This window comes from Melospiza melodia, chromosome 9 (assembly GCF_035770615.1).
Source record: "Melospiza melodia melodia isolate bMelMel2 chromosome 9, bMelMel2.pri, whole genome shotgun sequence".
Taxonomy (NCBI): domain Eukaryota; kingdom Metazoa; phylum Chordata; class Aves; order Passeriformes; family Passerellidae; genus Melospiza; species Melospiza melodia.
Window position 1 is genome coordinate 19,882,575 of NC_086202.1, and position 22,667 is coordinate 19,905,241.

A 22,667-nucleotide genomic window follows, 5' to 3' on the forward strand; every position below is an offset into this window, starting at 1 on the left:
CAGGAATGAGCGCTGTTTTGCTGACATACTTGTACAAAATAATGTAGTGACTTTGTAGGCACTGGAGGGCTCAGCCTAAGCTCTGGGGCTGGGACACAGGGCTGCAGATGGCCTCAGCTGCCAGCATTTCCCTGGGGGAGCCCTGAGCCCCCAGCCTGCTGAGAAAGCAGATGGTGTGGAGCAGCCACAATCCCACTGGTGGGCAGGAGACTTGGTCTGCAATACAGCCAGAGCAGTTTGTGCCTGCAAGGTCACTCCTTCACCCTGCAGTCTGTGCTTCCCACCACTGCACCACCTTATTGTGGAGTCCCACCTGCCAACACTGCAGCACACAGAGCCTTTCTGTATGGAAGTGTCCCGTGGAGAGGTGAGAGTTAACACCCCTAAGCAGTAGCGAGGGGAGACATCATCCCAGCAGGAAAAAATTCCCTCCACTCTCACCTTGGAAAAGAGCTGCTTGTGTTACTCTCTGGAGTTGGTGCAGGTGTGTGCTGATGTGTGCCAGGGGCCCCCCAAAGCCAGGCTTTTCCCAGGGATGATCCAAACAAAGTTTGCTGGTTGAGCTACAGCAGCCTCACTTGCTTGCCTCTGCCCATAGAAGGAGCCTGACAGGATGAACTAAATTTAGCTGGGTTGGTGAATTAGTCCCCTGCCCAACCTGCCCAAAAGCTGCCCTGTTTATCTGAACAGCAGGAGGCTTATAGGCTTGGTGTCAGGTCAGCTTTAGCTCAGATGAGGATTGGGTTTGGGGTTGTGGTTTGACCTTGGCTGTTTTGGTTTATTAGCTTTTTTTTGTTTGGATTTTTGGTTGTGTTTTTTTTTTTTTTTTTTTTTACAACACAGCTGTGCTGTGGTGTGATTCATTGTGAAGGAGAGGAAGGACAGGGTGCAGCAATACAGCATTTCCAGGGCAAGGACACAACCCTGTCTGTAGCTGTTGCAGATGCACCCACTAACTCCAGGGACCCTGTGCAGGCCACAGAAGGTCTGTGTGCAGCCATAAACCCACCCTGCTGATTTCAACCACTGCCAATCCATTTTAAAGGAAACATGACACATCTTAGAAACCATTTATTTTTACATGATTAAGAATAGCCATCATCTCACTTAGAAGTGTGAGAGAAATAACCACTGCAGGCCTCCTCTGTGCTCTACACGGGTTCTGCTGCTCAGGCACCATCAGCCCTTTGTCCAGGGCACGAGGGGCACGTGCTCCCCTCCCCACATCAGCCCCCAAAGGCGCCTCCAGGAGCTGTGCAGAGCAGCAGCACGAGGAGCAGGGTGATGCCTTGGGCAGCCACCTGTGGTTCTCCCTGGGGGAGCCAGAACAGGGACTGTGGCCACTCAAACTGTCCCCTCTTCACTCTCAGGTTCCCTGGTTTCCAGCAAGCATCATGAGATCGTTTTTCTCCTAGAGCTCAGTTAGTGACGTGGGGAACAAAGGGCCATCTGTGGTGATGCAGTAGCAGGAAACACTGCCATGCCCAGTCCCATCATCATGAAGCAGTGCTGGACACAGAGGAGGCAGCTCTCGGCTGCCTTGCACTGGGCACAGGCCCCCAGGCTGTGCTGCACCTTGGCTATGCCCTCCTGGCCCTTGCTGGGTGCCAGCAGGCAGCTGCTCACAGCTCAGCTGGCAGCAAGACCAGCCTGACCGACTTTGTAAATCCCTCCCACTGTTCTCCAGGACAAACACAGCCATGCACTGGGCATCTCTTCTGCGGCACTGCATTCTGGGAGCCACAGTCCAGTGCACAAGGAAAACAGCAGAAAGCAGACACTTCTACCTTGTGGATTCACCCCATTTATTGCAGGCAAACGGATGGCAAATAACTAGAACACAGAAAAGTTGTAATCTGACTTTGGCCTCTGATTTTCTTGTGTGATTGGCAGCACAATGAAAGAAAAAAAAAATTGTTTATTAAAAAAAAAGTGAAAGGATGAAAAGAATGTTGAACAATTAGTGACATCTCATGTGAACAGATGGAGGATTAATAATGACAAGGAAATTCAAAGCCATGCCTAACATTCCTTATTGCAAACAAGATTCTGCAGGGGGTAGGGATAATGCTCTCCAAGGAAAATCAGCAGAGGATAAATCATCTTCACTGGCTTTGTGAGCAGCACGTTTACTTTGGGAAGACGGTGACCACCTCGTAGCCCTCCGGGGGAATGACCCGTTCCCGCGCGTGCTTCTCGCAGTAGATCTGCTCTCCCACAAAGAAGTGTCCTTTCTGCTTGAGGTTGGTGCCGCAGTCGCTGCACACGTAGCACTCGGGGTGGCGCTGCTTGTCCCGGATCTTCACAAACATCCCTCTGGGGAGGAACCAGCACTGCTCAGTGCCCGCTGTCTCCCTCCTCCCCAGCCACCTCCCACCCAGCCCAGATTTCTTCTGCTCCTGACGAGCCAAAGTACAGGCCCTACCTCTGGTCAGGCAAATGTTAACAGCACTTTTAGAAGCCCAACATGTGCTGGCATGGAAACTCTCCCTTAGGAAGTCTTTCCCAGCATTGACCTGTGTAAGTTACACAGGGACAGTCCTATAACCTGTGGTGGGAAGAATTACTGTGATGGCAATAGCTGGTGGCTGCAGAAAGCACAACAGCATTCAAATGCCCAGGATCAAATGGCAGGCAGTAGCTTGACCATCTGGGGAAGCAAAATCCAGGTACAAGCCAACTGGATGGCAGAACAAATGCAGAAATGCAGGGATAAATACTGCACAGCCAGCACTGCCCTTTTGCTGGTGCCTGATGTGTGGGAGAAGCACAGACACTAGATCCTTGTTCTAATCTCAGACATGGCTGCTTGGGAGCTGCAGTGAACAGATCCAGCCAAATGTGGGCCAGCTCCTACTGAAGACTTCACAGCTCGGCCCAACAGATGACTGGGAAAACTACAAAAACTACACCAGCCGTTTGTTAACTACCATCAGCCCCCGCACAACAATTTTCCAGTATTATTTTGTTCCAGCAGCCATCTCTATTTTCTGTAATTCATTAGTTTTGAGTGCTATTGAAGGCCTTTTGCTTTCTCTCCAGACCTACCCAGCTGGTTGAATAATTACAGGGTTTGTCTCTGATTCATATTTTACAGGCTATGCATTTCCTCTCTAATGAATCTGCTGGTCCAGATGCTCCAGGCATGCCAGGACCATGCAGTCACAGTGTAGCAGGTCTCAGCAACAATCTGATAGCCTGTGGCAGGCAGCATCTGAAAAATCAGAATTCTTCCATGACAATGCAGGTTTGGCTACCAGTACTTGCCTGCTGTGTAGTCAGCTGTTAAGGGTGTTGCAGAGGAAGAATTTGAAGAATTTGAGGTTGAAAAACAGCAACTCTAAGTCATAGTTACTGAATGCTGGGTCCCCCATGTGGTTGCATTTATGATACAGCAGCTCTGTAACAAACCCAAACCCCAGGTCTGCTGGAGTTGGATTTTACCCACAAAAAGACAAAAAACAATATGTCTGCATAGACACAGTGGAGATGTGAGGTCCTACAGGAGAGTGGGGAGCAGAATGCAGCTCTGCAGTCCCCTCTGCCTCTGACCACCAAGGCAAGTCTCCATGCCTGGGAGCACTGAGACAGGAAATTTGTTAAATACACAGGCCCTGAATGAAAAGGTCATTTTGTTTCCAAATGCTGTAAACAGATTTCAGGTCAGCCAAACACTGCAGAAACAACTGCCTCAAGGTTTGAGTCACAGGGACTTGCTCTGGTTTCCACTGATACAGATCTGTAGCTGGAAACCCAACTCCTGCCTCACTGCAGGGACCTGCAAAGTTAGTGTTATCAAAGCTGGTGAGAATAAACGTGCCTTGAGTCTCCTGGATGCGCTGATGTGGGTAAGTGAGGCTGCTTGGGTGCACGACCTCAGCCCCTGGCACAGGCATGGGCTGCTCACCTCAACCCCAGGGACAGGCTTACTTACACAATGCCAGATCCACACTTGTCACACATGGGCAGCTTCTGGGCATTCCCAATCGATGAGGCCACCTTTGTGGTAGGGGCCTTGACGCTCCTAAATCCAGATGGTTTGGTAGGGTCTCCTGGGGGTGGAAGGAGAGTGCTTCAGAGCATGTGAGGTGCGTGGCTTGAGGCTGTTCCTCCCAAGCAGGTGATCTGCTGGGGGCATGACATTCTTTAACCCCAGCTCTGAGGCAGGGATTCATGCATGGAAGTGGGCAGGGATTTAGGGATGTGTGGGGAGGAAGGAGAGGAGAGACACAGCTGAACCTCGCCCTGGAAATGTGAGGGCTTGAGATGGTGGGCAGTCAGAAGAGATTATTTTCTCATCTTAAAAGCCCATCAGACTTCAGCTGATGTGTCTCACATGCACAGATGCACAAAGCAAAGCAAAGCCTGAGCCTTGGCAGCACTGGAGTCTGCCTGATGTGTCCTGATCACTGTGTCCAACTCAAGCTGATTCCCAGATTTGAGCTCAGAAAGAGGTGGGTGTTCTGTTGGGAGGACGGTCAAAGCCCTTTTCCAGTCTGCTGTCTATTTTACAGTGGAGTTGGTTCCCCCAAGACTCCTGGAAGATTTGGTTAACAAATTCCTTATTGCACAGCCCTGGGACATGGGATAACCTTGCACTCCCCTGCTGTTGCACAGCATGCTCCAGGTATCTCCCTCTTGCAACTTCTCTGGGGCACAGAGGCCTTTCTCTCCTGCAGGCCTTTGCAGGGGACATTGTGCTGACCTGGATGCCTAAATCAGCAGTGGATCCTAGATGTGGGATACAAGGCAAGCCTTTAAATATCACAGGAAAAAGGAGCCTTTTATAAAATGACAGCAATGATGGGACTAATCATATCTTTTCTTTTCTAAGGGGTTTGACACCAGTTAACAAGGGAAGGAGGCTGCTCAGACTCCCATGGCATTTCACCAGAAAGACCTTGGACTGTGAGGGACACTGATGAAACCCTTCAGAGCAGTGTCAGACCAAGAGCACACTTCCAATGGGCATTCCCAGCGCAAGGGGCAGAAAAACCCTCCAAAGACAGACCCTGGTGACCAGTCGTGTCAGGGACTCGCCACAGGCCAGGGCAGCAGAACTGACAGAAGAGGAAAAAGGGGGGAACTGCCTGTGGGGCAGGTGATGCTGTGCTGGTTTGCCTTTAGGGCAGCCTTCAGCTCAGAGGTTTGCACCCAGCTCTGTGCAGATGCTGGTCCGGAGGTGCAAGTTTCCTAACCCTCCAAACATGGCAAGAGCCATCTGCCCTCCAAGAGTTGCTGCAAGTGACTGTCACTGGGAAGCAAGCAGCAGCAATCACATTTTCAGACTCTTCCATATCACTTCTGTTCACTCCCTTTGCCTCAACCAGCACTTCGCTCTTATCAGCAACACTGACAACAAGTTTTTAAATCTCTACTAATCAAACACCCACAGGAACCGTGCCGTTTTCCACTCTGGAACACTCAATTTTTGAGCACAGGGTCAGGCCTTAAAAGACCAGCCATGGTGCTTCCAAACAGCCACACTTGGCTGCTGTGCCTGGCCCAGGCTCTCAGCTGGTGTAAGTCAGTGCAGCCCACACAGTCAGCGATGCCCCCAGGGCCTTGTCCCAGCCAGGCATGGCTCACAGCCGTCATTCCCAGGCCACTGCCTGGAGCCCCGCTGGGAGAAGGCACCACCCAATGTGCCATTTATCATGGGGAATGCCATCCAGTATGCCATTTATCAGAGGGAATGCCACCCAAAGTGCCATTTATCACACGGAATGCCATCCAAAGTGCCGTTTATCACACCAAGGATCTGACTCGCAGCAGTGTGTGTGTGTTTGTTTGCTGCTGGCCGAGCAGCACGGGCAGGCTGGGCCATGGAGCATTGTCAGCTCACTGTGGAATAATGCCAGAGCCTATCCCGGCCCCCTGATCGGGCAGGCAAACCTTGTGCCAGAGAATCCCAACAATGCTGCAAATCTTCAAAGAAAGATAAAACAGAGAGGCTTTTGCTTCTTATCTTCTTCAGCACTACTAAGCACAGGGGAGGACCTTGGCTTCGGGAGAAGTCCGGGCTACTCCTTCCATGCAGGAGCTGAACCCTGAGGGCAAGCTGCAAACACTCAATATTTAAAAGATTCTTTCAGGTAGGTATTTTAACAGCATATTAGAGACTCCATGATCCTGGTTTCTTTCTTCCTATTGTTTCCTTATTTTCTTCATGTTGCTGTTTCCCTACAGATCCCTCAGACCTACCAGCACTTGGCTGATATGTTTCTCTTTGTGGTGAATATCTCAGCACCAGGCTTTTTTTGGATTAAACTGAACATACCACTGCCAAGCTAATAACACAAAAGACTGGCCTAAGGACAAAAAAAGGTCATTCTTGGAATTCTTTTCCCATTCATTCATTAATTTTATTTTATTTTATTTAAGGGGAGAAGTGAGCATGATTTAGCCCCCAAATAAGTTAATTGGCTTTTTTATCTTAAACTCTATAGCTCCGAATTGTACAAGTCCAGACCTAAGATCAAGAATGCCAAGAGTGAATTTTCAGAGCTTAAAAGCAATTAACTGCTCATTGTAACCCAGCTTCTATAGTTTTACATTCAGCTGCAGAAGGGGATACTTTTTCTTGTGTAGGGGGATGGAGTTCAGAAGCAATAGGCTTCACTGAAGAGCACTATCTTGTGATACCATCCAAAGTCTTGGCTCCAAGATGGTCTTTAATCAGTGAATACTATCTTAAAAGGGGCAAAACTTTAGAAACTATAGGAGATTTTGCAACTTTAAAAATTCCTTCTTGATAGCTAAATGTTGCAAGGGTTTATTTCTGGAGCGCTCACTCAATAATTAAGCAATGGTGTGGGCCCATAGACACTGAAGCTAATAAATGAGAGAATATGAAGTGATCAAATTAGTGACTAGGTCTGTAGGTTTCTGTAGAAGCCACCTACAGGTGCTACCATAAACAATCAACAGCTAAATGGAAAATAAAGTTTTAAATGCTACTAACCCAAAGAACAGCAGAGGGGAAGAGCTCAGATCAGGTACTCACCTTTCTCCTCTGACTCCAAGATCTCTTGCAACACAAGAAACGAAGCAGACTGTCTGGGTGGCTCATTTGACTCTTGATTCTCCTGCAGCATCTTGTAAACCTCAGATTGTTTGTCTATGGCAATGCTGCCTGGGGTCTGGTTATGCTGATCTAAACTGAGGAAGGAACAGAGAATCCTCTTGTTAAATGGATGAAAACTAAAGGCAATGCCTCTAGCAGAACTTTCAGGATGCATCGCATGGCTGAAGAATGAACGTGCAAAGCACACGCACGACGGGAGGCCACAAACACAGAGGTGCCGGATGTGCTCCGGGTGGGACCGGCACGCTGGGCTGGGCTGTGCCCACGCTGCTGTCAGCAGCTGCTCACTGACTGCCCCCAGCCAGGGCTCTCCCTGCTTCACAGTAACCACACACTCCAGCAGCTAAAGCCTGCCCAGGAAATCACAGCTCTGGTAACAGCAAAGTAAAGAATTCATGTGCTGCGATGGGAATCCCACCGAGTAGCTGTGCCATCCATGCATGTTCCCTGCATGCATAAACCACCTTATGCTGCTACCTTACACCACTGTGAATCTCAAACTAAGAAAAATTTATTCCATTAAAAAGAATTCTTTGCAAGTACCCTATGAATTGCTTGTAAATGTCACCTTCACCAAGTAACAGCTGTAGGGTCTAACTAGAAGATTCTCTGATGGGAAGTAATTTAGTCTGGTTTTCAAGTGAGTGTTACTATTTCCATTTTCTAGGTGGAGCCCATTTTTACAGTATTTTACTAAGGTTATAATGAGCAGGTCGAGGGCAGAGATTTCTCTCAGCTAAGGCTAAGCCCTCAGTGCAGCTGCCCTGAGGTGCTGCTGCCACCCCTCATGTCATGAGGGACTTACATCCTCTACTTAGAGCCCAAGGTGCTTCAGGAGCAGCTTTTCACAGCACAGCGTCATGGTGGTCATTGGGGAATAAAAAGGAGTCTGGAAGCAGTGCCTAAGATAAACTCCACGTACAGTGGGTAGAGGATAGGTTAAACTGCAGGAGGATATTTAGAGTATCCCTTGGGAAAAGCTTTCCAATATGTCTATTAACACTGAAATACCGGAGGAGATTGTTGTGGACAGGCAAGGAACCTCCAAACTAAAGGATTTGAAAATAGTCTGGACAAATATACAGTGGGAATTATTTAAATCAGTGGTTTAAATTGCCAAGTGCTGGACTAAGGGATGGACTAAAGGACACAGGAAGTTCCTGCCTGCCTTGTGTTCTGTAGCTGCAGTAAAACATATATGATAAAATGAAATAGCTGACAAAACTCCTCTGATGCCTCAATTCTGTAATGTAGTCTTTTAATGTAGTCTTATAAGACTACATTTATATAATGTAGTCTTATATAAATGTAAATGGCCTTCTCAGTTTCACCATTCTTGCACTCTGTGATTGCGTGAAAAGTACATAAACATCCTGAAGTTCAGACTAAATTGCAGAGGGAAATCTTTTTCTCAAGGAGGCAACTGCATACTTTCAATGCCAATGACCAATTGAGTCATCTGGGAGTTACTCTATATAATAAACTCTTCAAGCATCAGAAGTAAAATCATCACATGAGTTACAAAATGCTATTTCCATAAAAAGGATTTCATAAAATGTTTCCATCTTTAGCAATTTTCAGTGGAGCAGGAAGCACATTAGACATGCAAACAGCTGAACCTTTGAAACCTGAATCTCAGTTACTGAAGCTTCTTACCCAAATAAAAGAATTATGTGCCTTCTATTAGACAGAAGATATCCCATGCTCCATATTACATTCATCTCATGTAAACTCATATACTCCCACTGCTCTATCCACCCATAAAAACATTATGCAAGAAGCCTTTCATTGCAGTTTGCATACCAAGAATGTTTCAATACCATGCATCCAAAAAGCAGAGGCTAAATAATCTTAGAAAGCATTGGAGTCAGACAAAGCCATCATATTTCAACCATGCATTGTGGCAGTGCATAACATACATATCAGCTTTCCCAGGTATGCACCCTATACATCCACTTGCACATACAAGATGTCCAAAAGGCTATAAAAACCATCAAACCCAGATTTGTACCAGCAGAGTAAAATACCTCAAACTGTCAGGGCAGGAGGCTAGGCTGCTTAAACTAAACAACATCTCTGAAAAGTATGTGTATCTTTTGAAAGGGCAAGGCCACAGACACAGAAATTGTACCTGCAAGATATTGGGTCTCTTTATTCCAGCTGATTTTTGGCACCTTCTCTTACACAGGTACTTTATCTGCAGCAATCACCAGCAACTGGTGTCCTTTTCTGTGTACACAAGTCCCCTCATGCAGAAACTTTGTAGGGAACAACCCCAACCAAACAACCCCAACCACATTTATTGGGTCTTAGACTTACACAACCATTACTGGATTTCATTGCTGTTACCATGGGAAACTTGCAACACTGACTAATACTTGATCACTGAGCCTTAAATATTGGCAAGAAGATTGTAATAAAAACCATAAAGACATAGCCTTGCACAGAATCTTCAAAAAGCACAGTTGATTTTTTGCTAAGGGTATTTTACTATTTTATGCCAGCCTATTTTGCAATGCTTACAAGAGTCTCAAGGCTACATGAAGGCTCAGTACTTGGAGCAGTCCCTTTGGCCATTAAACAGTTGCTGATGTCTGGGGCTCCTTTGTGACCACTATCAGCTCACCAGGCCAGCACAGAGAGCTGGCAGTGGGACCACTCCTGGTGTGCAAGGTACTGACTGCAAGCCACAGCACTTACAGCAAGTAACTGCACTGAGTAACAAGGCAGGAGTAAATCCTCAGTAAATCCTCCCACAATCTCTTGGCTCCTGGCACAAGGCAAAGCTTGGCTCTGTGTGTCCAGAGGTGAGGACACCAGCTTTTCTGCTTTGAAGTACACGGTTCCCAGAAGGGAACTGTGAGCAGTCCAGGAGCCATGAGATCTGGCTGTGTCCTTTTCTGCCCCATGGAAGCCCTGGGACTGACCACTGTCCTGGGCCACATGTCACACAGCTGCAAGCTGCTTGGTCAATAGCAGAAGGTTCACAATTCATCCTTGGCTGGACTCCTGAAAGACAGATAAAAGTGCTTTCTGTTTCACCTGTCCTGACACTAAGGTCCTTCTGTAAAACCCAGAGGCTGTCACTTAGAGCCACAGGCCATGGGGCTCCCAAGCACCACAAAGTTGACATCAAACAGCACCCAGGCCTTGTGCTGCTGAGGCTCACCACAGGTCCTGCAGACCTCAGAGCATGCTGAGCATCCTCCACTCCTTTGGGCAGAGGTGGAGGACTGTGCTGCAGCAACCTCTGCAGACAAACTGGCAGGGGTGGAAACACAGACTGTCCCTCCATGTGCCTGGTGCCTGCCAGGCTGCTCCAAACTCCTGACTTGCCAGCCAAAGATGGAGAGCATGAGTACCTGCTCCAGCCTGAAATGAAACATGCTCAGCACACATCCATGGCCAGTGAAAGAAAAGAACAAAGACCAGCAGCATCTGTCAGTCACAAACAACAAAAGTTATTTCAAGTGCAAGAAAAATACCAGCTTTCAGGATAAAGCACTCTCCTACCCTCAGCAAACACATCTGCTGCAGGTGCCACCAGGTGCTGTCAAGTCCCACTGTGTGGGTGTGCAGGGGACAGTGGACATACTGACAAGCTAAAAACATGTCTTGGTGTTTCCCATGGTGTTGGGCACAGACACAAGGCAGAGAAAGCTCCTGTGAAGAGTCATGCACTGACATTGGAATGGTGAAATGCAAATGCTGTTTTCTTGTGACCGGACAATGCCATGAGCCACAGACGGGGACAAGGGACTCGTGGACACTGAAATGCAGATGAACAGGTGTGCTGAGCTGGCTGCAGAGGCCACGGGCAGGTTACCTGGGGAAATCAGGGCTAACAGAAGAGATCTGCCCCTGCAGAGTGTCCATGATGTTGCTCTGCGAATAGAGCTGCAGGGGAGAATTGAACTGCACGTGCAGCACTTTGAGTCCCGGCACCTCCACTTCCACAGGGCTGTTGGGGCAGACCTGGGCCGCGTGCTTCAGCTGCTCAGGCCCCACTCGGACCTGGCTGGGGCTGGAGGAGGAGCTGTGCCTGCGCCGCAGCTCGGAGCTCTGCAGAGGGTTGTACACGGAGGCCACGGGAGCCTGCATTGCACCCACCGGCGATGGGCGGCCGCCAGCCCGCGCCTCCACACGGGCAGGGGGAGATGGGCTGGTCAAGGTTTGGTTGGGGTTTACATTGCCAAATTGAGGGCAAAACGCAGAGGAGGAAGAAAGGAAAGAAGAAAGAAATTAATGAAGGGCAAAGCAAAATACTTCAAGCCATCAAGCAGCTGCAGAATACTGTCTTAAGGACACACCACTGAACAGACAACTTTACAGGCTTCTGACTAATGCTGTGCCTCTGGTCTCACACTCCAGGTGTGTCCACACAAAAACTAAAAAGTAAGCCCTCCACGGATAAGCAAATGCATGGGTTATAAAAAGCAATGAAGAAGTGGCAGCAAGGGTTTCATTTTACAGTAACTCCCTGCACACACACTTGTGGTCCCACTGTCCAGAAAAGGAATGCCACCTTCACTGCTGCTCTCCTCAAAGCTAGCCTTGGCATCCTACTGAGGAGTAATCTCACCTTCCATTCCAAACCAGAAATGCTTAGCAGTAGGGCTAAGGCTCCATCCCCACCTGCTTTGTGACATCAAATCCAATGGAGATATTTGCTTTTATTTCTATATGTAATACAGCCCTGCATTTACACCACACATCCTCTAAGGATGAAGCATGGACTAGGTCTCCAGTCACATCACCATGTGCAGTAGCAGAATCAAGTGCTGGGTTCAGATGGGCTGTGTATCTGCGGGATGCAGATAAATACCAGGTAAACTCAAGCAGGCCAGGTATACACCAAATAACTCAGTGAAACAGATGGGCAGGAATTTAAAGGCAGCTGGAAGACTGTGTGTGAAGGGAGAACCTAGACATCCTGTGCCCGTGCACTGGGGAGACTACACTGGGTTTTTAACATCGGGCTGAAGTCCCTGGCTCTCATTGAAAACCAGCAGTAATTCATTTGCTTTTGATGACTCTGTAAACAAAAGCATGTTAGCATCAAAGCCTCATCCACAGTTTTCCCAGCATTCCTTTGCAAGTTGCTGTGTTTCAGCAAGGAAAGGATGAAAGAGATGCCCTGTATCCAAGATGGAGCAGGGCTGGCAATGGATGCTCCTGCCAGGTGGAGCAGAGTGAGCTACAGCTCTAGAAGGAGCCCACCTCTTTACTGACCCCTGCAAGAGAAAGGGATCAGCTACAACGTTCCAGCCAAATCTCCCTGGCTTCCAGGGAGTGCTCTCCCATGGAGGGAACACCAGAGCGGACTAGGGATTGTATCTCACTGCCAGATGGTCCCATCAGGTTAATGCAATGTCAGATTTCCCTTGTTCTTGCTCTGCTTTTGTCCAGCCCCTGAATGAGGCTGCTGAGTCTACCAGAAGCAAATGAACAATCTGTCACTTTGTCTGCCAGATGCAGCACTGTAACTGCCTGGAAGGGACCATGCTGCAGACTGGGCTGCCAATGCAAGGAGCTGGTTTCACTGTCAGGCTTGTGTTAAACCACAATCAGGTCTTTGTACCCTGCAACAGCAGAGGCTGAAGTTACTTTTGCCTCCCCATTCTCAAGTCAGAAATTTAATCAAGTATTACCAAAAGCCCCGTTCTTCCAGCTTTTATCATAAAAATAGCCAAAGTCTTCTAGGCAGTTTGATATTGCTATGCAGAGAGTTAGGGCAGTTAAGCAACGTGACCGTCACAGCCAGAAAACTTTCAGGTAGCTTTTGGTTTATTACCTCCAATGAAAAAAAGGGGAACTTTGAAAATCTAGGATAGAATAATGTCCTTGGTGAGGCTCAGTTGCAAACACAAAAATGAACAGGCCCTTTTAAGGTCGGGACCCTTTCCAATCTCATACATAAAATCCCTCACACTGAATGAATGCTTCAGCTACTTTTTAAAACTCCTGAGAAAAGCAAAGTTTGATAATAAACCACAGAAATATCCAGACTAAGGCAGAGCCTGGCTACGAATCCCAGGCCAGCTGGGAACAGGGATGGGTGTGCTTCCTGCACTAGCTGGTGCCATTCCTGCCCAGCATGGCAGCGAAGCAGGCACGAAACACTAACTTTAGGAAGTGCTTGTAACAAGCTATCAGGCACCTGTTCAGACCAGCAGGCTGGTATGTCATGCTGAACGCACGTGGAAACTGCGTCGGTCTCTGCTGAACAAAGAAACACAACAGCATTAATTTCATGTCTGCACCCACGAAACATTCCCCACTCCTCCGAGCCCTGTCCCTGGGAACAACATCCAGACTTGTGCCTCTTCTACTCCCGTTGTCCTGAAAGAGAGCCTGCCTTGGTTTTACAGACTGGTACCTTTGCAGTGAACTCCTGTCTCCTGAAGCCTTTCCCTGGAGGCCCAGGGAGGGAGGGGGTGAGGGAGGTACTTACGGCTTGGTAGGCTCCAGGGCCCCTGGTGATGTTTTTGTCTCCACCGCACTGTTGAAGGTCTGGATGTTCTCTGAGGAGTAGAGGCCTGCTGGGCTGTTGTACTGAGCAGTGATCACCCTGGGGGCAGAAGCTGTGGCAGCAGTGAAGGGCACTGCACTCCGATTGTGTGCACTTCCTATGTGCTTTATTTCCTGCATGCAAAGGAGCAGAGGCAACAGTCAGAGGTGCTCAGGCATGCAGGTGGATGTGACAGGGCAGCCCCACAGCACTGCAGTGGTGGCCTTCATGTGTGCTCTCAGCTGAGGAGCAGGTGACCACAACCACCAAGGCAAGTGAGCATCCTCCAGATGGCATGAGGGCCCATCCTGGACGGCTTCAGGATGACCTTCAGAACATTTCATTGTTGACATACTGGAAACAAAAGAGGTCAGAAACACTGCCAGAGCTATTAGATGAAGGTGCCACACACCTGGATGCTCCTACAAGCCTACAGTAACCTACAGGACCAACTTCCTCATGCAGGACTACAGATTTTAAGCATTCCTTGCAATTCCTGAGAGCAGGGTTGATTTCTATGGAAAAGCGAAGATGAGGGGCAGAAAGAAGAGAAGGTCTCAATGACATCTGAAAATTCGGCTTCCTTTGGATAAGGCAACCCAAAAAAGAAGGGATTTGTCATTACTACAAGTGCTCTGGAGCATCTCTGCTCCTTCAGCTAAGACCAGGGTACACAGCTGTCACTGATTAACAACTTTGGAATTTCTGGACAAGAAAATCCACAACAAAGGTATGAAGTGCCATTGTCAATACAAAAGATTGCCCACAGGCAGTGACAGCTAACTTTCAGCAACTTCTTTAGTGTCAGGAGTACAAAATATCACTCAGATGTTCTGTGTTTGCTGCAAATTGGAGGCTTCCAGCAGTGGTAGTGTATACTTAGAAACATAGGCTACAATTTAATAAGAAAAAGGGCAAATCCAAGTTAAATAAGACTTGAGCTAGGACTCTTCTTAATCACAGGCAGTGCTAACAAAAATGAGGACATTTCTAAGGCCTATCACCAGTTTAGCAGGCTGGGAATTAGCAGCCTTCTGGCAGAGATAACAACATCCAGGGCTTATTTCTCCCCAGAGAAGATGCTTGACAAAAGCAAGAAGCAAGTATAATTTGGCCTCACTAGAGCAGGCATAAGAAAGGACTAACAGCCACAGAAGGGGGTGAGATATTGAGGGCTAAGAGAAGGCACCAAAACACGATTTTTGAAATGTTTCAGCCAGCCATAGAGATTGGGCATGGCTTCAATACAGGGCTAACAGCCAATGGCACAGGATGAAAGGGGGCACTTCTCAGCCTGCTGGGCCCATGGGTCCCAGCTCCAACCCAACAAGTTCCCACTCCCACTCGAAATGGGCCCTGACTTCTACAGCAATGATGTGAGATTTTACTGCATTGTGAATATCTCACAGCGCTTGTTTGATAGAGATACAGTTACAAGATAAACACTCATTAGACAAAAAGCATGACTTAAATCCCCTTACAGATTTTTCTTTAAATCAATTTTCTGTCTCCAGACTTCCTTAGGCAGCTGGCTAGCCTTCCCAGACTGACAGATGGGAGTCTTCTCACTTCATGGCATTCGAATGCTATTTATGGCATCAAGCAGAGCACAGAATCCATCAGAGAAGAGCGGCTTGGATCCAAAAGCCCTCATGAGTTACAAGCCATTTGAAATCAGCAGGATAGCTCAAGATGTTCAGGTGTGGAGTGACAAGGCTGCTCTCCCACAGCTTTCTGGCCAATATCTATGGATGTTAGCCATTAAACTTTCCCACACACCAAAGGGAAAATGACCCTGGAGTAATTAGCTAATCTCCCTTTGTTGTAATCTCATTCAAACCATATAACAGGACTTGTGAAAATAGTCCTTCCCATGGCAAAAATGTGGATTTTAGCAAAAAAAAAAATTACTTTAACCCATATATCAAACCATGGGGAACAGTTATATCAGCACTAAATACACATGGTAGCCCACCATTCAGAGGCCGTGAGTGGGAGAGGGTTACAGATGTGCGCATAAATACTCGGTTTCAAGGAAGACTGAGAGAGAAGGTTTAGGCTAAGGGGGGTTATATTCTTAGGTCAAATAGACTCCACATTGAAATCATGTCACAAGATGTATTGAGGAAACATTTAAGCATTAATCAAGAATTAAGGAAAGGGAAGTAATTTACAGTTTAGTTGGGTTTTTCTTTTAAGTTTGGTTTCCTAAGAAAGTAAGGCGTCTCAATTACATACCCAACATGCACATGGGCATGTTGAATCTTTGAAAGTGTCTGCCAAGCCAAATTGGGTTTGCCAGTGGCGGAGGCCTCAAGGATCCTTATCTTCCTGCAAGTGTTGAGGCAGGAAGAACAGGGCAGCAACATGGAGAAGAGAGACTGACATCACATTAGTGCCTTGACTCCAAGAACTGCAATACACACTCTGGCACAGAATCCACATACGAGCTTTTGTCCTACTTTTGGACACCAGGTAGGTTTTCTGCTGTGTAGTAACACCAAGACCATAAGTTAAGCTTTCAAAAGTGTTGGGGCTTCTCCAGGAGCTCTCAGGTGTCTAGAGGTCACTGACTATAAGGGAGTTTAACAGTTAAACAGAGAAATTGGTGCAGAACCTGGTGTCTGAAGATTGGAAAAATCCTATGTGGAGAACATCACAGAAAGTGAATAACTCAAGAGTATATAGACAAGTATTACAAGAGCAGCAGCATTATGAAGTGCACTTGGATAATCCAAATTCTCCAGCACTTCCTGTTACACCATGCTGTTCTTTTTGCTCAAACTGTGGAAGGAATTTGCAAAGAACAAGTGCCTTCATGATCCCAAGATCAAAAGATAATGTGTTCTCACTGTCAAATATATTTATCTAGGGATTTTCCAGAACTGCCAACCTAGGGCCTGTGCTGTGCAGCAGTTTTGTTAAAGCCCCAGCTCCTGGAGTCATACTTATGTGACAGTCTCTCACTTACTACTGGAAAAAAAGTCAGATAAGTGACACTCCCAAAAACCTGTCCACCAGCAGGCAAGTGGAAAACATTAGTGCAAAAACCCAGCTACACTGTGCATATGTGTGGGGACAGCACCCAATTTGTGCATTTGAGATGCCTAGGGTTTGCAGCATCTCTAAGGCTGTGGCAATCCCAGGACCAACATAAGGAAAAGGGGCAAGTAGCATTAAACAGTATCCCTGGCTGGAGCACAGACTGCAAGAGCAGAAAGGAATGGTCTGCTGCAGAGGAAGAACTGGCAGTCACCTAAAAGGACATGATATTATCCAGTCAGGACACGACCTGCTCTTTCTTTGAGAGTAGTACAGAGGAATGTGATTAATGCTAGATCCCTTCAGAGACACCTTCTGTTGGCACCTGCAGGCAGAACTGGAAGCACTTGCCTCACTCTCCCTGCCAGCTGTGGCACTACCTCAGTGCCCTTACACCACCCTGTCAGCAGCAAGCAGGGGTACCAGCAGTCAGCAGTGGTTATTTTGGTCTGAACCTGGGGTATGGAAGCTCCCAAGCTACCAGGTATTCAAGAGCATTATTTTACCACTATAAACTGATACCATGGTAGTGAAATTGCTTTGTCTGCACAGACATCAGCCTTGCTCCCCTCCTTCCTTTGCAGGGGTTGTGTTTTCAGAGGGCCCAGCAGAGTGACTAGACCAAGCTAAACTAGATTTGCACTGCATAGACTTCACTACCAGCTGCTTCTGAACTCTCACTTCACTTTGAAATTGAAGCAATTCCTTCAACAGCCTCCTCCCTATCTAAAGCTACCCCCCATAAGAACAAGATCAAAATGGCTTTGGAGCACAACCCCACGTGCTCCCACTGCAAATGTCCCCATCTCACAGAAAAAAGTTATTTTTCAATCCCAAGGACAAACATTTGTAACTTCAGGTCAGACATGCACATCTTCTGGCAGAGGAGTTTTCTAGGTGCTGGCTGTTAGTGGCAGCAGCCCTCTCTGGGGCAGATGGGATACAGCTGTGCACTGCAGGCACTGCAACACAGCCATTCCAGCTGGGTGCTAAGGGACTCCCACTGCCACCACCACAGCCCGCCAGCAGAGAGCTGCCAGCAAAGGTGCCAGGTGAGGATGGGGAAAACATCCCTGTGCCAGGGCAGGAAGCAGATCAGCATTTCCTACTGCACCAGCTGCAGGCTGCGTCATGGGGAATTATCAGGGAAAACAATGGCCCCTTCCTCCCTCTCATATGAGGCCATCCTCAGTGACACTGACGTGCAGGCTGTGAAATCCCCACAGCTACATCAGCTGTCACTGCAGTGCCTGCAGCCAGCCAGCAGCTTGTGGCATGGGAGTCTGCTTCCTCCTCACCAACACTTCCACCACTGGACCCGTTTCCACCATTGGGAATGCGGGCAGGCAGCTTCAAGGAAATTCCCAGCTGCCAGCGAAGCAGACAGACAGACAGCCCCGGATGAGCCACCTCTATCAGCTGGGCTGGGACCCATCCAGTGGCATAAAGCCATTGTGCCCTTGAGCAGGTTGGGAGCAGACTGGGCTGAGGGTGGGCTTTTGGGTCCCTTCCACCCTGTGGTGACGTGGCCAAGGCCATCCTGTGCAGGGCCTGTATGGACGTCACCACCACCAGAAACAGGAAAAATCTGGAGGCTTTTTGTGCTCACTGAATAAACTAAACCAAGATGTGCGGGGTCAAGCAGCCTCTCCTGTTAAGTGGGGTTTTCCTCTCCCCACAGCATGGCTGAAGGCATTCAGCTGGGCTAGGCCCTCACAGGTGCTGCCATGCACCTACAGCCCCCTCTTCCCAGGCCACCTCTCTGCAGTCTGGAGGAAAGAGAGGTCAAACACGGAGCAAAGGGCTGCTTGAAGCCCAAAACTACTTTCACGTGTGCAGTAGTGATTTACAGATTGCAGCTCTTGGATTTACAGCTCTTGGAGTCAGGGGATTCACTCTCACCTCACGTCACAAACTAAAGAAAAAAATTTAAAAAAAAAATCAGCACCCAGACACTGCAGTTGCAGGGAAAAGCAAAAGCCCTCACAAGTGCCTGTAGCAGCCAAGTGAACCAGCAAAACTTGCTGCCTCACAGGGCCTCAGAAACGTGGGATGTTTTTGCATCCCAAGTCAGAGCCCAGAAGCTCAGGGCAGGCAATGCTGGATTGCACACCTCGAGAGCCACGCCAAGAGGAAACAAGATGAAACATTTCTCAGTACAAATGTTTACTCAGCTCTAAGAAAACGGGCCCCTGACCAAACCTCAGAGTGTGACAGCACTCTGGTCCTGTGGGCAGCGAAGGAGAGCAGAGCCCAGCAGGCAAACCCCAGCTTCATCCTCGCCCTTGCAAAGCCACCCAAGGAGCAAAGGCCAAACTCGTGACCAGCTGGCGTGTCTGGGTCTGGGCTTGTGCCAAACACACAGCAACAGCTCAGGAGAGGACATCTTCATGGCAAACTCCACCCCATGCTATGTTTCATCAGCTGTGATCACAAGTATTAAGAAGTGCCTTTACTTTCACCTCTCCCTCTATTATTGTTTGGGGTTTTTCAGCTATGGAAGGATTTTTTGCAATGCTTTGAAATCTGATTAAAAATTAGAAAGGGTTTGGGGTTTTGTTATTGTAGGGGGGTAAAACAATAAGACTAGCTTCCCACATCCTCTCCCTCCATGTCCCTGACACATTCCACACCCATGCAGTAATGCCTTTTAACCAAAACCAGCAGGTCGCAATATGCCAGCACAGTTCCCAGTCCCAGTATTGTTACTTTATATACCTCTTGCTTCATGCATTGCCCACACATGCACAGCCTTATCAAAGGCCAGGCCAGCCACACACCCAGTTTCTATAGCCCCCGCCTGCTTCGTATCCAAGGAAATAAAATACACAAGATGGAAACAATGACATCACTCTGTAAGAATAAGGATGAACACGGGACAGACACTTTTAAGAAGCTTTGGGAAGACAGAAGTGGCTATTTCCATCATCCTAAAAATACCCTGATTCACCCTCAGAGCTCCTCCAGCTGCTAACCTCTGTCTGAAGGTTATTTTTATTAAAAAAAGTTCTCATGTTTGAAAACCCTTACTTTTTGTGATTAAGAAGAGCTGAACTATCCACCTCCAACCAAGAGTTTTTACTGGCATTCTCAAGGTCTGCTGTTAATACTTGTGCCTTATTGCAAAGGGGATATATAGTCTACAGGGAGTGGGACAAGTTTTTGAAGGAAGTCTGGGTATTGACTGTCCTTAAAGCTGGACTCTCTCAGACCTTTATCTTAGCTCACTCAGCAAAAACAGAGACCTGGACCCACTGGCATCTGTGTCTTACAAAAAAAACCAAAACAAAATAAAAATACCCAAACAAACAAAAAACCAAACCCCAGGTCTGACAAGACTTAGCACAGTTAGAGGATATAGAATTTTATTGTTTATTTTACCAAGAGGCAATTCAGCCCCTTGGGTAGATTTGGGCCCCATGGGCTCTGTGTTGCCCACGATCACCAGAGGGTACGGCTGACTTGAAGTTCTGCTGGTCTCTGGTCAGTATCATAAGCATTAAAATTACCTTTGCCATCACGTAACTTGTTCTCTCTTGCTGTGACCACTTTTCTCAAGAGACATTAAGCAGAAGGGAGAGACAGACATGTTATTTTAGTCTTTCCCACTGTTGTGAGGAAAAGACCTTGATGGGAAAATGCCACTGAGCTATCAGCCTTAGGATCTGGGTTAGAAGTGCAAGTGAACTAATTGAGTAAATATGCTAAGAAGACTGTCATTTCCTTCCTCCAGTGTTGCCATGGGCACCAAAACAAAGCTAGGTCAGCTGCTGAGCCATCAACACTGGCAAGCTGCTGCCCCTTTTGATGAAATGCAATTTTGTCATCACTCTTGCCTCAATTTAAATTAATTTAGAAGGATAAGGATAATGGCAATGAAATAATAATAAGACTGTAGCTTTTTCATGGGCAAAGATCAGCTTAGACAATGAAGTCAGTCTTCAGACTCAGGACTTCAGGGAATGCATGGGAGGTTGCAGAATGGCTTTTTATTTTCCAAAGGCAAATAAAAGTATCTTGAATGTACATTCCAAGTAAGGGAAAACATTTCCACAGGCATGATGCAGCATGTCACCAAATATCAGCCTCCAGAAGGATTACAGCAGTAAACAAATAGTCCATTTCAAATGGGGTAAAAAATGTGTAAGCAGGGATCTTAAAATACGTAGCTAGTCATAGACAAGATCTTAAGCTCTGGTTCCTGATACAAACTCAAAATTAGGTTCTTTTGCAAGATTTTTTGCAAAGATTTAGCAGCTACATCAGTAAAATATGAAGACAAAAAGAAGGTGGACAAGCATGAAAAACTTCTAAGATACCAAAAGGTAGGAGAGGCAACATCTAACAAACTAATTCTAAGACAGATGGTAATATATCTGAATAAATCAATTTCTACAGCAAGGGTTTTAAAGACTTCTCTTTTTTTCAGCCTGAAGTAAGGCTACTCACATGTATGATTTTTTGTCTGTGTTCAAAGGGCTATGTGCAAAGCCAATGAGAACCATTGTCAGAGGACTCTGGACCAGGATTTAAACAAACCACTTGGACTCAGCACGTCCTATTTTCTTTGGTAAGTGAATTAATAAGTGTTCTGCACTAGACTGTTGCCAAGAAAAGCAAAGATACTGTTTTCACTGGCCAGCAAGTTAAAAAAACCTGAGCAGCGCAGTTTTGCCTTTGAAGATTCAGCTCTACTCGCAGCTACAACTAGTCGTACTAGAAAAACAATATCAGCATCTTTGTGGTAAAATTTATAGCGGTTTGCCATGTTGGTATACACACACATAGCATTTTCTGCACTCTGCTACTGCTGGTTTGCAGCAGGCCTGGCCAAAACCCCTGATGATGCTGCAAAGACACAGCCCCAGAGTGACTCGGCCAACACTTGCCACATGCTCTGGCAGGAATCAGCATGCTCTTCTGAATTCACACTCCAAGCAGAAACACCTCACTACAAAACTTACTCGCTGTAGTCAGCTACTGAAAAAGCAAATAGAAAAAAACTCCCAAACAATCCACCAAACAACAAACCCCACAACCTTACAACTTGATGGTATTCCTGACACTTTGGCATACCAGATTAGGATGTTGAGGCACTGCTATGCCTTAAGAGTAAATAGAAGTTTGTGGTTTGGAGACATGATGCATCACCCCTCACACTGCTGAGTTCCTGTCTCGGTATGCAGCAAGTGAAGCCCCATAATGTTAAGCCCAGTGCTCTGAACAGCAGCAAGCCCCACTCACATACACAACTGCAAATTATTTAATCTGCTTTAATTTAAAGGAAGGGAATAAGAAAAGACAAGACTTCTGTGAGTTTAAATGTTCCTTTCACACCAGGAAATAACTCTTCTAGCATCAGCCATCAAAGGGTCAAAGCTAATTTTCAGGCAACCATTCATTCTTAGTACAAGATTAAGACAATGGTTACTGCTCAGAGATAAGATCTGTAACATGAATTTCTCCACTCAGCTGTGCATCAAATTCTCCTGCTCAAGTCAGTTACAGGTTATTACCAATAAATTCAGTTGTACTATATTTATAAACTAGCAGTATCACGATATCTATACAGTGGCCAGAGCCAGAACCAGATCTAAGACTTAGGAGGGAATGTCTTCCACTACCAGCATTACTGCTAAATCCTGACCATCTATCCAGATTGGACTGTGGTGGGGCAGTGAGTGACAGGGGAGCTCAGCAGCAGGTTTCTTGCTGCAGTTGACTAAAATTAGTGAGCTACTTTAAAATCCCACCTAGGGCATGTGTTGTGCTGTATGTTTCATTTTATGGCATTTAGCTGAATTCTTGCTAATGGCTGCATTGGGAAATTGGTCTCTAGGATGGAATCTCCTGCTGAATTAAATGTCAGCTCTCTGCATCACAGCAGCAAAGCCTCAGTGCAGACTCTGCCCCACTCCTTTGGCAAGAGACAGCCCTCAAGTCCCAAGGCTGAAGCAGAGTCTTTCCAAAACCTGGGCAGCAGAAGGCACAGACCAGACCTCAGCCCAACAGTGTCACAGACAGGTG

General features: G+C 47.1%; 1 protein-coding gene across 5 annotated transcripts in view; it reads right to left on the reverse strand.

Moving 5' to 3' along the window:
* Positions 1-1,781: 1,781 nt before the first annotated feature.
* Positions 1,782-22,667, reverse strand: part of PDLIM1 (PDZ and LIM domain 1) — a 43,453-nt gene continuing 22,567 nt past the window's right edge. The window contains exons 4-8 of one of the 5 annotated variants that reach the window (XM_063163684.1): positions 13,248-13,306; positions 10,914-11,249; positions 7,007-7,161; positions 3,935-4,052; positions 1,782-2,316 (exon numbers count right to left, since the gene is read on the reverse strand). In XM_063163684.1, the coding sequence (XP_063019754.1) occupies positions 2,130-2,316; positions 3,935-4,052; positions 7,007-7,161; positions 10,914-11,249; positions 13,248-13,306 (855 nt within the window). In that variant the 3' untranslated portion in view covers positions 1,782-2,129. Of the gene's footprint in view, positions 2,317-3,934; positions 4,053-5,096; positions 6,062-7,006; positions 7,162-10,913; positions 11,250-13,247; positions 13,310-13,541; positions 13,733-22,667 lie in introns of those variants that run through there. The other 4 variants (XM_063163683.1, XM_063163687.1, XM_063163685.1 and 1 more) reach the window with 4 other exon arrangements.